The 18,175-nt window shown below is 38.7% G+C and overlaps 1 protein-coding gene across 1 annotated transcript in view; it reads left to right on the forward strand.

The window, feature by feature from the left end:
- The window catches only part of LOC100566453 (uncharacterized), a 44,190-nt gene extending 26,820 nt beyond the window's left edge, over positions 1-17,370 (forward strand). Inside the window, exons 14-20 of the mRNA XM_003229000.4 lie at positions 64-753; positions 2,751-2,906; positions 3,805-3,960; positions 6,805-7,500; positions 8,662-8,817; positions 10,975-11,664; positions 15,100-17,370. Of these exons, the coding sequence (XP_003229048.3) occupies positions 64-753; positions 2,751-2,906; positions 3,805-3,960; positions 6,805-7,500; positions 8,662-8,817; positions 10,975-11,664; positions 15,100-15,203 (2,648 nt within the window). The 3' untranslated portion in view covers positions 15,204-17,370. The remainder of the gene's footprint in view (positions 1-63; positions 754-2,750; positions 2,907-3,804; positions 3,961-6,804; positions 7,501-8,661; positions 8,818-10,974; positions 11,665-15,099) is intronic.
- The last annotated feature ends 805 nt before the right edge of the window (positions 17,371-18,175 follow it).

Here is an 18,175-nt window from a genome sequence, read left to right on the forward strand (position 1 = left end):
CGCCTTGTGAAGATAGAGCAGTATATAAATAAAGTTTTATTTTTTTAATTATTTGTTTTCCAGATATCAATCGGAAAACAGCACTTCAACAGGATTGCTATGAAAATATACCCCACTCTGGTACATCACATTATGGTTCACAAGACATTTCAACATCTTCTTGTAAAAGAGAAGCAGTTAAAATAGTTTCCCAGCATTCCTCTAGCAATTTCCTAGAAATCCTCCCTTCAGTAAGAACAGCTGGAGAAAAGGAAGTAAAGGAAGAGGATAGAGAAGAAGAAGTCCAAAAAAAGGGGAGAGGAAACGGGATTAGGTGGAACCTAGACGAAACCCTTGACCTTTTAGATATATGGGGAAAACAGAATTTTCAAGATGACCTGAAGATGCTACACATGAATATTGAGATATATGAGGAAATTGCTACTGAAATGAGGTCAAGAGGGCACGACAGGAACGCGGAGGAATGCAGGGCAAAGGCCAAAATGATGCGACTAAAATTTAAGGAGGCCTTCGACCATAATAAGATATCTGGAAATGCTCCAAGATCTTGCTCATTCTACGAAGAATTGGAAGTTATTTTACGGAGAGATGCCAGCACAGAACCAGCGGAATTAACTCACGGTTTGCCAATACGTTGGGTGCAAGGAAAGGAAGAAGGAGAAGCATCTGCAGTTCCAAAAGTTGAAGAAACATGGTCTCAGGAATCCATCGGACTGTCCCCATCACTGCTTGATTCCCAGATTGCCACAGAAGGTATATGTGATAGAATTTAATCCAGAAAGTAATAGTCTCTGAATTCTCATATCGTTGTTTTAAAATACAGTAGAGTCTCATTTATCCAGGCTAAATGGGCTGGCAGAAACTTGGATGAGCAAATATCTTGGATAATAAGGAGGGATTAAGAAAAAGCCTATTAAACATCAAAATAGGTTATGATTTTACAAATTAAGCACCAAAACATCATGTTATACAACAAATTTGACAAAACGTTGTTCAATACGCAGTAATGTTATGTTGTAATTACTGTATTTACAAATTTAGCACCAAAATATCACGATATATTGAAAACATTGACTACAAAAATGCATTGGATAATCCAGAACCTTGGATAAGTGAGACTCTACTGTAATGGCATTTTCCATTACACATAGTTTTTCTTTTCAAGAACATATCCTCAGAACTGCAGACACCAGTAAGTCATAAGCTGGCAGCTAATTGTAAGGTCCCATACCTGTAGTTACACTCATTCCTAATTCAAGGGAAAAATTAAATCCTTTATATTTCATATCAGTTTCCATGTTTTCCTGTGAGAACACAGAAAAGCTATTTTATCTCTGTAATATTTAAAGGGGATTTGTTCAGTTGCTTCCGACTCTTTGTGACCTCCTAGACCAGTCCACGCCAGAGCTCCCTGTCTATCCTTGGCCACCCGTAGCTCCTTCAAGGTCAAGCCAGTCACTTCAAGGATACTGTCCATCCATCTCGCCCTTGGTCGGCCTCTCTTCCTTTTTCCTTCCATTTTCCCCAGCATCGTGATCTTCTCCAAGCTTTCCTGTCTCCTCATGATGTGGCCAAAATACTTCAACTTTGCCTCTAATATCCTTCCCTCCAGTGAGCAGCCATTGGGCATTATTTCCTGGAGGATGGACTGGTTGGATCTTCTTGCCAAGGTCCAAGGCACTCTCAGGATGTTCCTCCAGCACCAGAGTTCAAAAGCATCTCTCTTCCTTTGCTCAGCCTTCCTTATGGTCCAGCTCTCGCATCCATAGGTCACTATGGGCAATACCATTGCTTTCACTATGCGGACCTTTGTTGACAGTGTGATGTCTCTGCTCTTCACTATTTTGTCAAGGTTGGCCATTGCTCTCCTCCCAAGAAGGAAATGTCTTCTGATTTCCTGGCTGCAGTCTGTGTCTGCTATCATCTTTGTGCCTAGAAATATAAAGTTTGTCACTGCCTCCACCTTTTCTCCCTCTATTTGCCAGTTATCAATCCGTCTGGTTGCCATAATCTTGGTTTTCTTGATGTTTAACTGCAGCACAGCTTTTGCACTTTCCCCTTGGTGATAAGGCTCCTCAGCTCCTCCTCACTTTCAGGCATCAGAGTGGTATCATCTGCATATCTGAGGTTGTTAATGTTTCTTCCAGCAATTTTAACTCTGGCCTTGGATTCCTCAAGCCCCGCACATCGCATGATGTGTTCTGCGTACAAGTTGAATAGGGAGGGTGAGAGTATACAGCCCTGCCGCACTCCTTTCCCAATCTTGAACCAGTCTCCTGTTCCGTGGCCTGTTCTGACTGTGGCTACTTGGTCTTTATACAGATTCCTCAGGAGACAGACAAGGTGACTTGGTCTCCCCAGACCACCAAGAACTTGCCACCATTTATGATGATCCACACAGTCAAAGGCTTTAGAATAGTCAATAAAACAGAAATAGATGTTTTTCTGAAACTCCCTGCCTTCTTCCTTTATCCAGCATCTGGATATTGGCAATTTGGTCTCTGGTTCCTCTGCCTTTTCTGAACCCAGCTTGTCCATCTGGCAATTCTCGCTCCATGTATTGCTGGAGTCTGCCTTGCAGGATCTTGAGCATTACCTTACTGCCATGTGAAATAATTGCAAGTCCTTACACTAATTTGCACCAGGGCAGGTGTATATTACACCTGGGCAAGTATTTATTATATATATTTTTAACGTTTTGAACGAAAATACATGGAGACGTATAACTAAGCGGTCTGTTTATTTTGCAGAGGCAACTACAAAAGAGGAATTTGACATGACTAGAGTCCTGGTGTCTCCATCCCTTACTGAATCTCCACAGTCCACACCCCTGCGACCTTATTTTGGAAGACATGAAAAGACTGAGGTCAGCCTTCCAGAAGATCCAGTTGTAGAACCAGAAGCAGGTAACTGTAAGACATTTTATTTAAACCGTGGTCAAAACTGTTCTTACTGAGAAATGTAATGTACTCTTTTCTTCCAGTTAGAATTTTAAATGGTTTTATTATAGAAATAATTTAAAAACACATAAGAATAAACTCCCTTTGAAACCATGCAAAGCCTTGATACTCTGGAAACCATTGGAAAAAATGGTTTTGAAGCCAATATCTGCTATTAAGAAGTGGAACACCTTGTTTGATTTCTGTTTCCATGTTTTACAGTAAGAAACAAAAAAAAAGTTATTTTATTTTATTTATTTATTTGTTTACAGTATTTATATTCCACCCCGAAGGGGACTCAGGGCGGATCACAATGTACATATATATGGCAAACATTCAATGCCATTAGACAAACACACAGACAGACAGACACAGAGGCAATTTAACTTCCCAGCTTCTGGCTTCATGAGGGTATGCTCGATTCTGGCCACATGAGGAGCTCCTGCGTCATCATCCACTGTGACGACGAGTCCTTTTTTGATGGAGTACTTCCTCATCTGGTGTTGTAAATCAGTTAAATTAGCCTCCTCGCATAAGTAGTCCCTAAATTTTCCTACTTGACAGATGCAACTGTCTTTCGGGTTGCTTAGGTCAACAACGAGCAGGGCTATTTTTTATTTTAATTATCGGGTGCTCACTTCGACAGGGGCTGGCCTCGAACTCATGACCTCTTGGTCATAGTGATTTATTGCAGCTGGCTACTAACCAGCCTGCGCCACAGCTCGGTCCCATATTTAAAGGGACAAGTATTTACACTAATTTGCACTTGAGCAGGTACATGTTGCACGTGGGCAAGTATTCTAATTTTTATATTTGGAATCAAAATACACTGAGATATATAACTAAGAGTTCTATTCTTTTGTAGAGGCAACAGCAAAAGAGGATTTTGATGTGAAAAGAGTCCTTGTGTCTCCATCCCAAACTGAATCTCCACAATCTACAGCCATGCAAATGCTTTTTGGAGGACATGAAAAGACTCATGTCAACCTTCCAGCACATTCAGTTGGAGAACCAGAAGCAGGTAACTATAAAGCAATTTATTTAAACTGTACTCAAACATGTTTTTACCGAGAAATGTAAAGTAGTCTTTCCTTCTAGTTAGAATTTTACATTTTTTGTAACAGAAATCATTAAAAAACAGGTAAGAATAACAGCTTGAGGCTCTGATTGGATCTGTGAATAGAGCCAACAAAAGACTGGATAGACTGGATGATATCTTGAACAGGGTCTAAACAGTGGATACCAAACTGGGAAAGTTATAATGGGAACAATTGAAGATAACGCAAAGGGAGGTGATGAAGGAATCAAGTGTAATGGAGATAACAATACAAGGGATTGAAGACACACTGGACCACCATCAAACAAAAAGGAATCACTTACAACAACAGCTTCCAACAAGAGTTTTGAAAGAAAGCATGCTACTATAACGATCAGACTAGCTACAAATACTGTTCCCACTTAGAACAGGTGGCATTTCTGAGGATACCCAAAATAAAATTTATTTATTTATTTATTTACAGTATTTATATTCCGCCCTTCTCACCCCGAAGGGGACTCAGGGCGGATTACAATGAACACAAATGTGGCAAACATTCAATGCCAAGAGACAAACAACATTCAGTTTTAGACAGACACAGAGGCATTTTAACATCTTTCCAGCTTCACGATTCCGGCCACAGGGGGAGCTGTTGCTTCACTGTCCATTGGTGGCTGTTCTTCCTCTTTCTTTTCCTCGTGAGCAGTTTTTTATGGTGTTGTAGATTAGTTAAATTAGCCTCCCGCATAAAGCGTACCTAAATTTTCCCTACTTGACAGATGCAACTGTCTTTCGGGGCTGCTAGGTCAACAGCAAGCCGGGGCTATTTTTTTTTAATGGTTGGAGGCTTAACCCGACCCGGGCTTCGAACTCATGACCTCTCAGTCAGTAGTGATTTATAGCAGCTGGTTACTAGCCAGCTGCGCCCCTAAAATTCTAAAATCCGAATGTGTTATAGGGAAGTCCCTAGAAATGTGGTTAAAACCTTTGTCAAGAGGAACCTAGGAGTGTCCATTTTTAGATTCTGTAAAAATGGGTAAGAAAACTGTAATTCAGAGAGACTTGATGCTCTAGTCATCTGCAAACCCAATCAACAATTGGGCCACACAGTTGACTGAAAACCTACACACACGGATAGATACCATCATAAAAACTCCAACAATCACCGAAGTCAATAAAGAAGCACAATCAATGCCCTTGCAGACTGTGCACAAAGAATCTGCGAAGCCCACCTCCTCCAAGGGGAACGGAACCCCCTCAACTGGGCTCTCCAGGCCAATGGAGACTCCACCACAGACATCAGAAGAGCCCCAAGACCAAGAACAAGACATGAGAATCAAGACAAAGATCCTCCCAGAGGAAAAGTGTTATCACCAGACATCAAGGGAAGCACTGACCGCAGAGGGAAGCTAAGGAAGAAACATAACCTACAAACTATCTACAGACCCATTAAGAAAATCCAGCAAGTGCTACAGTCAGCAAAGGACAAGAGGGATCCTCTCTCCTCTGCAGGAGTCTACCGTATACCATGCAGCTGTGGGCAAGAGGTCTACATAGGAGCCACCAAGCTCAGCAGCATTGCCCAGGCACGGATCAAGGAACATGAAAGGCATTGCAGACTGATTCAACCAGAGAAGGCAGTCACAGCAGAGCACTTGATGAACCAACCTGGACACAGCATATTATTTGAGAACACAGAAATGCTGGACCACTCTCACATAGATGTGGGCGAAATGTCAGGAGAGAATACTTCTAGAACATGGCCATACAGCCCGGAAAACATACAACAACCCTGTGATCCCGGCCATGAAAGCCTTCGACAACACAATCACCAAGCTGCAATAATTTTGCCAACCAGAAAGTTGATAGTTCGAAGCCCGGGCCAGGGTGAGTTCCTGACCTTAAGCCTAACTTCTGGCAACCTAGTAGTTTGATAACAAATTTGAGTAGATAAATAGGAAGCACATTAAAAGTGAAGAGGTATTTACTTAGGCTCAGTGTTTCGATCAGAAAAAGAAGGAAGTTTACGAACAAAGAAAGCTCTTTGGCAGGGTTATGGATATACAGTACCCACCGGTGGCCAGAACCAAGCACAGCCTCTAAAGATGCCGAAAGATGGGAAAGCCTATATACATCTATCTGTTGTCTGTCTAGCTTGTCATTGTTATTATCAGCATTTGTTAGGGATCCCTCTTCTTCAGAAGAGGATGTGGAGCAGGAAAGTGTTCATGAATCAGAGGGGCAGTTGGAATCTGAGGAGGAGATTTTGCAAGTACCCACTTTTCAGGAGAGACGAAAGGAAACAGAGCAGAGATGTTGTTCAGCTAGAATAGCTGCCAGAAATGCAGCTGAGTAATTGGGAACTGCCCTAGCTGCTGGGAGGGGACTCAGGGCTATAAAGCAGAAGCAGGTGCAGTCAGCTCTTGCTGGTAACAAATTGAGTCTTTGCTCCCCTTGTGCCTGTTTCAAGTCTGCATCTGGGAAACTGCTCCTAAGGATTTATTGCTGTCTCTTTGTCTGAAGTAAGACTGCCATTTGATTTGGGAATTTATTGGCGACTAAGAACTGTGCTTGCCCTAAGACTTCCTTGCTTCCTTGCTTCACACTCCACTGAGTGTTCTGTACTTTATGTTTTGCTGAAGTAAAGCAGTTTTCATTTACTTACCACAGTGTTTTAAGGCTGTTCTTGAAAGACAAAAGAGGACAGCATTGAATGTTTGCTGTATATGTGTTCTGTGATCTGCCCTGAGTCCCCTTCGGGGCGAGAAGGGCGGAATATAAATGCTGTAAACAAATAATACATTTCCTCTCTGTTTCTTTGTTTTCCAGGTATCAGTCAGAAAACAGCACTTCAGCAGGATTGCTGTGAAAAATTACCATGCTGTGGTACTTCACATTACTGTTCACAAGACATGTCAACATCATTTCTTATAAAAGAACTAATTAAACTACTTTCCCAGCATTCTGGTAGCAATTTCCTAGACTACCTCCCTTCACTGAGAGCAGATGGGCAAAAGGAAGGAATGGATGAAGACAGACCACAAGAAGTCCAAAGAAGGGGAAAGGGAAGAGGAAAAGGTATTAGGTGGAAACTAGGTGAAACCCGTGACCTTTTAGATATCTGGGGACAGCAGAAATATCAGGATGCCCTGCATGGGGTGCACAGGAATATTGAAGTGTTTCAGGAAATTGCTGTTGAAATGAGGACAAGAGGGCACAACAGGGATGCGGAGGAATGCAGAGCAAAGGCCAAAAAGATGCGACTGACCTTTACGGAGGTCCTCGCCCATAACAATGTACCTGGAAATGCTCCAATAACTTGCCCCTTCTACAAAGAATTAGAAGCTATTTTGCTAAGAGATGCCAGCGCAGAATCAACAAGATTATCTCAAAGTTTGCCAGTACATTCAGTGCAAGGAAATGAAGAAGGAGAAGCGTCAGCAGTTCTGGAAGTGGAAGAGACAAGCTCTCAGGAATCCATCGGACTGTCCCCATCGTTACTTGATGGCCAGGTGGCCACAGAAGGTAAATGTGATAGAATTTACTCCAGGTAGTCATGGCCTCTATGTGAATTCTTGCATTTTTAAAAATTACGGCATTTTCAATTGCAAGCAGTTTGTTTGAAGAACAAATCCTCAGAACAGCCAACCCCAGTAAGTTGTAAGCTAATTATAAGATCCCATACCTGTGGTTACTCTCATTCCTAATTTAAGGGAAATTACGAGGGTTGAATGAAAAGTAATGCCTCCACCTTTGTAACTCCTCAAGAGATGGCAGTCCTGGTCTGCGGCAGGTCCTGGCTTGTTCAGTAGACTCTCCTCTACAGTTCCATTTGGCGGGAAGCCTTCACATTGAACAGTTGTGTTGTTAAAGTGCAAAGTATGGAGCCCTGTGCAGACGGTTGGTCAATACGACTTAAGCAATATGCAGTCATTGAATTCTTGACAGCAGAAGGTGTCAACCCAAAGGAGATTCATCAGAGAATGCAGGCTGTTTTGGTGATTGTGTTGATGTGAGTACTGTGTGTCATTGGGCGAGTAAGTTTAAAGATGTTGAGGTGGGAACATTGGACTTGTGTGACAAACAAAGAGTTGGACGTCTCAAGACAGCAACCACAGAGTTTCACAAGCAAAAGGTTGACAGATTGATTCAGGATGATCGTCGTATCACTCAGAGAGAAATTTCAAGCATAATAGGCATTTCGCAAGAATATGTGGGTCACATGATTGCTTTGCTTGGCTATCGGAAGATCTGTGCACGATGGGTCCTGTGAGACGCTGGCTGCGGAAACAGAGTGTTGACGTCTTTCATGAATGCTTCAGAAAACTTGTTCATCGTTGGCAGAAATGTATCCAATTGTCTGGTGATTCTGAGTAAAGGTGAATAGTGGTAGTTAAAGAGCACATTCTAAGGATTATTTCTGCGTTTGATTTATTAAAATATTCCCACCCAAACCCAAGTAACGAAGGTGGAGGCATTACTTTTCATTCAACCCTCGTAAGTCTTTTAAATTTGATTTCTGTTTCCATTGTTACCCGAAAAAGCAAAAAGAGTTATTTAATATATTTACTCCCATATTTATGCGGTCAAGTACTTACTCTTAAGTTGCACCTGGCAAGTACTTATTAATTTTGTAAAAATCACAATACACACAGATGTACAACCAAGAATTCTATTATTTTGTAGAAGCATCAGCAAAAGAGGAATTTGATGTGAACAGAGTCCTGGTGTCTCCAGGCCTTACTGAATCTCCACAATCCACACCCATGCAAACACCTTTTGGAGGACACGAAAAGACTGGTGTCAGCCTTCCGGCACATCCACTGGGAGAACCAGAAGCAGGTAGCAAACTGTAAGACGTTTTATTTAAACTGTAGTAAAAAGTGTTACCGAGAAATATAAAATAGGGTTGTTGTGCGTTTTCCGGGCTGTATGGCCATGTTCCAGAAGTATTCTCTCCTGAGGTTTTGCCCACATCTATGGCAGGCATCCTCAGAGATTGGGAGGTATGGAGAGGTTGTGAGGTATGGTTGTGAGATTTTTGCATTTAACTCTTTCAGTGCTTGACTCACATTTTTGGAATTAAAAATACTTACTGTTATAAACTCGAGTATAAACCTAGTTTTTCAGTCCTTTTTTTAAGACTGAAAAAGCCCCCCTCGGCTTATACTTGGGTGAGGGTCCTGGTTGGCTTATATTTGGGTCAGCATATACTCGAGAATATATGGTACGTTTATTATTTTTCTCTATTATTATTGGTATTATTACTTTTATTATTTTTCTCTATAATAATAATAATAACAATAATAATAAAGTTTTATTTATACCCCGCCACCATCTCCCCAATGGGGACTCAGGGCGGCTTACATGGGGCCATGCCCAGAACAATACAATATAACAAAATATAAAAACAACATATCATAACACAGTTAAACAATACAATAGATAATAAAATACATTACAGCACAAAGTCAGAAAAGCAATAAAAACAAGGGCGGGCCGCATTATTGTTGCTACTATTACTATTATTATTATTATTATTATTATTATTAATAATACATTTATTATTTCACTCTGATTTTCTTCTTCTTATTGCATTTATTATTTTATTCTATTTATTATTCCAGTAGAGTCCCACTTATCCAACATTCTGGATTATCCAACACATTTTTGTAGTCAATGTTTTCAATACATTGTGATATTTTGGTGCTAAATTCGGAAATACAGTAATTACTACATAGCATTAATGTGCAATGAACTATTTTTTTCTGTAAAATTTGTTGTATAACATGATGTTTTGGTGCTTAATTTGTAAAATCATAACCTAATTTGGTGTTTAATAGGCTTCTCCTTAATCTCTCCTTATTATCCAACATATTCGCTTATCCAATGTTCTGCTGGCCTGTTTATGTTGGATAAGTGAGACTCTACTGTACATTATATTATTATTATTAGTATTATTACATTTATTATTTTACTCTATTATTATTACATTTATTATTGTACTCTATTATTGTTGCTACTATTACATTTAATTTACTCTATTTTTATTATTATTAATAATACATTCATTATTTCATTCTGATCTTATTATTATTGCATTTATTATTTTACTCTATTTATTATTAAATGTATTATTTTCCTGTATTTAGTATTATTATTATTACATGTATTATTTTACTCTATTATTATTAAAAGCATACATAAGCACGTTTACATTGAAGAAGATGAGAATAATGATTTGATCAGAGTTGGAGAGTCTTATCTTAAATTTGAGCTTTATGTCAATATTCCAAAACATTTAACCTACTGATGCCTCAATTAATATAATTTTATTAGTACAGTAGAGTCTCACTTATCCAACATAAACGGGCTGGCAGAACGTTGGATAAGCGAATATGTTGGATAATAAGGAGAGATTAAGGAGAAGCCTATTAAACATCAAATTAGGTTATGATTTTACAAATTAAGTACCAAAACATCATGTTATACAACAAATTTGACAGAAAAGTAGTTCAATATGCAGTAATGCTACGTAGTAATTACTGTATTTATGAATTTAGCACCCAAAAATCACGATATATTGAAAACATTGACTACAAAAATATGTTGGATAATCCAGAACGTTGGATAAGCGAATGTTGGATAAGTGAGACTCTACTGTATCTATTTTTATTTCTGAAATTTTCCACCCTCGGCTTATACTGGAGTCAATGTTTTCCCAGTTTTTTTGTGGTAAAATTAGGTGCCTCGGCTTATATTCAGGTCGGCTTATACTCGAGTATATACGGCATTTCAAAAAGAAAATAAGAAATGTTTTGTTTGCGGTTATTATGAAATTTTTTCCCCTTTCCGGAAGAACTGTAAAATGTATTTCAAAAAGATAATAAGAAATGTTCTTTTGGCAAATCTTAGGAAATTTTCTTAAAAAACAATTTGATATGGTGATTGGCATTACTTCCTGGCTGAAGTCTACATTGCTTCTGTTTTGTTTTCCAGGCATCAATCAGAAAACAGCACTTCAGCAGGATTGCTATGAAAAATTACCTTGCTGTGGTTCTTCACATTACTGTTCCCAAGACATGTCAACATCATTTCTTAAAACAGAACTGATTAAACTACTTTCCCAGCATTCTGCCAGCAATTTCCTAGAATTACTGTCTTCACTGAGAACAATTGGGCGAAAGGAAGGAGCGGATGAAGATAGACAACAAGAGGTCAAAAGAAAGGGAAAGGGAAAAGGTATTACGTGGAAAGTACACGAAACCCGTGACCTTTTAGATATCTGGGGACAGCAGAAATTTCAAGATGCCTTGCAGGTGATGCACAGAAATATTGAGGTATTTGAGGAAATTGCCTCTGAAATGATGGCAAGAGGGCACGACAGGAATGCCGAAGAATGCAGGACAAAGGCCAAAAAGATGCGACTGACATTTAAGGAGGTCCTCGCCCATAACAACACACCTGGAAATGCTCCAAGAACATGCCCTTTCTACAAAGAATTAGAAGTTATTTTACACGGAGATGCCGGCACAGAATCAACAAGATTATCTCAAAGTTTGCCAATACTTTCGGTGCAAGGAAACGAAGAAGAAGAAGTATCAGGAGTTCCAGAAGTTGAAGAAACAAGCTCTCAGGGATCCATCGGATTGTCCCCATCATTACTTGATGCCCAGATGGCCACAGAAGGTATATGTGAGAGAATTTAATCTAGAAAGTAATGGTCTCTATATGAATTATAATTATAATTTAAAAAAATTACAGCATTTTCTGTTATGAATACAGTAGAGTCTCACTTATCCACCATTCGCTTATCCAACGCTCTGGATTATCCAACGCATTTTTGTAGTCAATGTTTTCAATATATCATGATATTTTGGTGCTAAATTCGTAAATACAGTAATTACAACATAACATTACTGCGTATTGAACTACTTTTTCTGTCAAATTTGTTGTACAACATGATGTTTTGGTGCTTAATTGGTAAAATCATAACCCAGTTTGATGTTTAATAGGCTTCTTAATCTCTCCTTATTATCCAACATATTCGCTTATCCAACGTTCTGCTGGTCCGTTTATGTTGGATAAGTGAGACTCTACTGTACCATGTTTCAGGAACATATCCTCGGAACAACAAACACTATTTGATGATAGGCTACCAGCTAATTATAAGGTCCCATACCTGTGGTTACACTCATTCCTAATTTAAGGGTGGAAATGTGTCTTTAAAATTTGATTTCTGTTTCCATTATTACACATTCACAGCAAATAAAGTTACTGTATATGCTCGAGTATAAGCCTAGTTTTTCAGCCCTTTTTTAGGACTGAAAAAAACCTCTTCGGCTTATACTCGGGTGAGGTTCCTGGTGGGCTTATATTCAGGTCGGCTTATTCAAGTATATATGGTATATTTATTACCGTATTTTCTCTGTTATTATTGGTATTGTTACATTTATTATTTTACTCTATTAATTATTATTATTACATTTATTATTTTACTCTATTATTGTTGTTACTTTTACATTTATTTTATTTATTCATAATATTATATTGTAATACGATATAATACTAATAATACAATATAATAATATTATATATTAAATTTTACATGTAATATTACTGATAATATGACCATATATTAATATAGTACAATATAGTAATTTATTGCCAGTATTGTACTATGCTAATAATATAATATTGTATGTAAATTTCTTTCTTTTTTCTCTTTTTTTTCTTCTCTTTTTATTATCCTTATTTTTTCTTTTCTTTTTTTTCTTTTTTTTCTTTTTTTTTCTTTTCACACCTATTTTTAAAGTTTATTATTTATTTATCTTTTCTCTCCTGGTTTTATCTTCTTTTGCTTCTTGGTCTCTGGTCTCTACTTTCACCCCACTTTCTACACACAATTGTTTTCCTCGCTTTCACTATAATTATAGATAAAAGCACAATAAAAACTATTTTTTTAAAAAAAAATATTGTATGTAAATTTAATTTGTAAGCCGCTCTGAGTCCCCTTTGGGGTGAGAAGGGTGGCATATAAATGTAGCAGATAAATAAATAAATACATATTTGACTCTATTTTTATTATTATTAATACATTTATTATTTTACTGCATTTATTATTATTATCACATGTATTATTTCACTCTGTTATTATCAAAAGGATACATAAGCACATTTACATTGAAGAAGATGAAAATAATGATTTAATCAGAGTTGAACAGTCATATTTTAAATTATGTAAAGATTCAAAAACATTTAAACTACTGAGGCCTCAATTAATGTAATTTTATTGGTATCTCGGCTTATACAGGAGTCAATGTTTTCCCAGTTTTTTTGTGGCAAAATTAGGTGTCTCGGCTTATTATTATTATTTATTGACAGAATAAATAATTGACAAAATTACGATCTGCTAACTGCAAAAGGCCACCCGACTGGGATCTGCGCACATCATCCGAAAATACATCACACAGTCCTAAACACTTGGGAAGTGCAGGGTTGTTGTATGTCTTTCGGGCTGTGTGGCCATGTTCTAGAAGTATTCTCTCCTGAAGTTTCGCCCATGTTCTGGAACATGGCCACACAGCCCGAAAGACATACAACAACCCTGTGATCCCGGCCATGAAAGCCTTCGATAACACACTTGGGAAGTGTTTGACTTGTGATTTTGTGATACGAAATCCAGCAAATAGATCTTGTTTGCTGTGTCATACTCTGTCTTTGTGTCAATAATAATAATAATTATAATAATAACCTCAAAAGCAAGCTCAATGGAGGCAACAGCATAAAGGCCATAAACACCTGGGCCATACCTGTCATAAGATATACTGCTGGCATCATAAACTGGACACAGATGGAACTGGACAATTTGGACAGAAAAACAAGAAAACTCATGACCATTCATCATTCCCTGCACCCTCGCAGTGATGTTGACCAGCTATATCTGCCTAGAAGATCAGGGGGCAGAGGACTCTTACAAGTAAAGCAAGCAGTCAAAGAAGAAGAACATGCCCTGGCAGAAGATGTAAAGCAAAGTGAAGAACCTGCTTTGATTGAAGTCAAAAATCAGAAACTCCTCAAAGCACAGCAGACAAAAAACCAGTACAAGAAAACCACACTACAAACTAGAGCTGACAGCTGGCACAACAAAACATTGCATGGAAAGTTCCTTGACAAAATTGAAGGAAAAGCTGATAAAGAGAAGACCTGGCTCTGGCTCACGAATGGGACCCTGAAGAAGGAGACAGAAGGCCTGATCCTTGCAGCCCAGGAGCAAGCCATCAGAACAAAGGCAATCAAGGCCAAGATCGAAAAATCAGCTGATGACCCAAAGTGCAGACTGTGCAAGGAAACCGATGAAACCATTGATCATATCCTCAGCTGCTGTTAGAAAATTGCACAGACAGACTACAAACAGAGGCACAACTATGTGGCCCAAATGATTCATTGGAACTTATGCCTCAAGTACCACCTGCCAGCAGTAAAGAACTGGTGGGATCACAAACCTGCAAAAGTATTGGAAAATGAGCACGCAAAGATACTGTGGGACTTCCGAATCCAGACTGACAAAGTTCTGGAACACAATACACCAGACATCACAGTTGTGGAAAAGAACAAGGTTTGGATAATTGATGTTGCCATCCCAGGTGACAGTCGCATTGACGAAAAACAACAGGAAAAACTCAGCCGCTATCAGGACCTCAAGATTGAACTGCAAAGACTCTGGCAGAAACCAGTACAGGTGGTCCCGGTGGTGATGGGCACACTGGGTGCCGTGCCAAAAGATCTCAGCCGGCATTTGGAAACAATAGACATTGACAAAATCACCATCTGCCAACTGCAAAAGGCCACCCTACTGGGATCTGCACACATCATCAGAAAATACATCACACAGTCCTAGACACTTGGGAAGTGTTCGACTTGTGATTTTGTGAAACGAAACCCAGCATATCTATCTTGTTTGCTGTGTCATACAACGTCGTTGTGTCAATAATAATAATAATAATAATAATAATAATAATAATAATAATAATAATGGATTTAGTAGGTATAAATACTGTCCTATTTGTCATGTTAAAGATCTCGTAATTTTAAGAAATAAATCAAATGATTTTTCTGTTTCAGAAGAAGAAGGAGCCCCTACTGTGGCACCACTATCGCCAGGAACACACTTGCATAACATGAGAACAAGGAGCCAAGGAGGAAAGCGCAGGAAAGCGCTCGTATGATGCCAAATGAACAGATACCCCCCTCCAAAAAACCACCAAAACCATGAAGCCATCCTGCATGACATGGTGGAATCATAGAATCATGGAATCCTAGAGTTGGAAGAAACCTTGTGGGTCATCTAGTCCAACCCCATTCTGCCAAGAAGCAGGAAAATCGCATTCAAAGCACCCCTGACAGATGGCCATCCAGTCTCTTCTTAAAAGCCTCCAGAGAAGGAGCCTCCACCACACTTCGAGGCAGAGAGTTCCACTGCTGAACAGCCCTTCTCACAGTGAGGAAGTTCTTCCTCATGTTCAGGTGGAATCTCCTTCCTTTCCTGTAGTTTGAAGCCCTTGTTCCATTGCGTCCTAGTCTCCAGGGCAGCAGAAACTAAGCTAGCTCCCGCCTCCCTATGACTTCCCCCTCTCATATCTTGATCCGTGGCCCTCACCATGTCTCCTCTTTCTCAGCCTTCTCTTCTGCAGGCTAAACAGGCCCAGCTCTTTCAGCCACTCCTCATGGGGATTGTTCTCCAGACCCCTGACCCTTCGAGTCGCCCTCCTCTGGACACATCTTGATCCCTGGCCCTCATCATGTCTCCTCTCTCTCAGCCTTCTCTTTTGCAGGCTAAACATGCCCAGCTCTTTAAGTGGAGGACAGGACCACGTTACAGAGTCTCTCTAAATTACTGGAGGAGAGCAGAGCAAAGTTTCAAGAAACAGAAACAAAACTGGACCAGTTGTTAGGACTTGTGAAAACAATAATAGAGAACCACAAATCCATCTTCAGCTGTCAGTCCAACTCCACCAGTTTGGGAAACAACCAAGAAACCTGTTGAACAATTAAAAAAACAACAAATGTCTAAGAAAGATAAACTCCAAAGGAGAAAAGTTAAGTACCAATATAGGAAGAATACAACCACCAAGTGCGGAAAGTTTAGTAAGTGCTGCATTTCCAGTGCCATAGGTTCCAGTGTTTTCATGGAGTCGCAGCAGGGTCAGTATGCCAACATGTACCAATCGGTCCTAGCAGTGTGTTTTCTGGGCTGTCTGGCCATGTTCCAGAAGCATTCTCTCCTGACGTTTCGCCCACATCTATGGCAGGCATCCTCAGAGGTTGTGAAGTTTCTTGGAAACTAGACAAGTGGGGTTTATATATCTGTGGAATAATGTCCAGGGTGGGAGAAAGAACTCTTGTCTGTTGTAGGCAGGTGTAGATGTTGCCATTGGACTCCTTCATTAGCATTGAATGGCCTTGCAGCTTCCAAGACTGGCTGCTTCCTAGCAGTACTACACCTATGGAAGTTCCTGGGCACCAGGTGGTATTTAGTAAAATACACCGACCACTGCCGATGTTGAAGCAGATGATACTTCCAATATTTGCAAGGGGCACAGGGAAAGAAAGAAGAAACCGGTTTTCTTTCCCTAAAAAAAAGAATTTCTATTTCTTCTCATTGGAGGCTTTTTTGATATAAAATTTTTATACTGCCTAAGAACTATAACTCGTAGGTTTATTTTCAAGAACGGTTTATAAAGTTTTGTTATTCCACAGTGACACGTCAAACCATTAAAACAACTTTTGATAGGAAAGAATTTCAGCTTCTGAAATGATTATACAGTAGAGTCTCACTTATCCAAGCTAAATGGGCTGGCAGAACCTTGGATAAGCAGATATCTTGGATAATAGGGAGGGATTAAGGAAAAGCCTATTAAACATCAAATTAGGTTATGATTTTACAAATGAACCACGAAAACATCATGTTATACAACAAATTTGACAGAAAAAGTAGTTCAATACACAGTAATGTTATGTTGTAATTACTGTATTTACGAATTTAGCACCAAAATATCACGATATATTGAAAACATTGACTACAAAAATGCATTGGATAATCCAGAACCTTGGATAAGTGAAGCTTGGATAAGTGAGACTCTACTGTATATAGTTCTTTCTGATTTGAATGTCAGTATGTATCGTTACTGTTATATTTATATTTCCAGACAAGTAGTATTTATTTATATATTCTCTCAAGAAAAGTTATATAATTACTTTAACACCAGGACAGCATTGCAATGGATCACTACTCATAATCAAGCAATAAAGGTTTTTAGTGACTTTATGATAACAGTAGTGTTAAAAGGGGAAAAAATAATTGTTTTATATATATTAAAAGCACATAACAAGTTCCCAGCGATGTTCTGTTCACATTTTATCGATCAACAACAAAAAGACAGAATTCTCCTGCAATATGAAAGCCACAATTGTAAGTTGAAGTATTGATACCAAAAAAAATGTACAGTAGAGTCTCACTTATCCAAGATAAATGGGCTGGCAAAACATTGGATAAGTGAAAGTGTTGGATAATAAGGAGGGATTAAGAAAAAAGCCTATTAAACATAAAATTACATTATGATTTTACAAATTAAGCACCAAAACATCATGTTTTACAAGAAATTGACAGAAAAAGCAGCTCAATACACAGTCATGTTATGTAGTAATTACTGTATTTACGAATTTAGCACCAAAACATTGCAACATTGACTACAAAAACATTGACTATTAAAAGGCAGACTGCCTTGGATAATACAGAACCTTGGATAAGAGAAGCTTGGATAAGTGAGACTCTACTGTAAATGCAGTTCCAGAGCAGCAATCAAATAAGTAAAAATGTGTGTATACCATGATTTCAACATAAAGCGAGAAATGTTTATACAGTAGAGTCTCACTTATCCAAGCCTCGCTTATCCAAGCTTCTGGATTATCCAAGCCATTTTTGTAGTCAATGTTTTCAATACATCATGATATTTTGGTGCTAAATTCATAAATACAGTCATTACAACATAACATTACTGCGTATTGAACAAATTTTTCTGTCAAATTTGTTGTCTAACATGATGTTTTGGTGCTTAATTTGTAAAATCATAACCTAATTTGATGTTTAATAGGCTTTTCCTTAATCCCTCCTTATTATCCAAGATAGTCGCTTATCCAA

This window comes from Anolis carolinensis, chromosome 2 (genome assembly GCF_035594765.1).
Source record: "Anolis carolinensis isolate JA03-04 chromosome 2, rAnoCar3.1.pri, whole genome shotgun sequence".
NCBI classification, from domain to species: domain Eukaryota; kingdom Metazoa; phylum Chordata; class Lepidosauria; order Squamata; family Dactyloidae; genus Anolis; species Anolis carolinensis.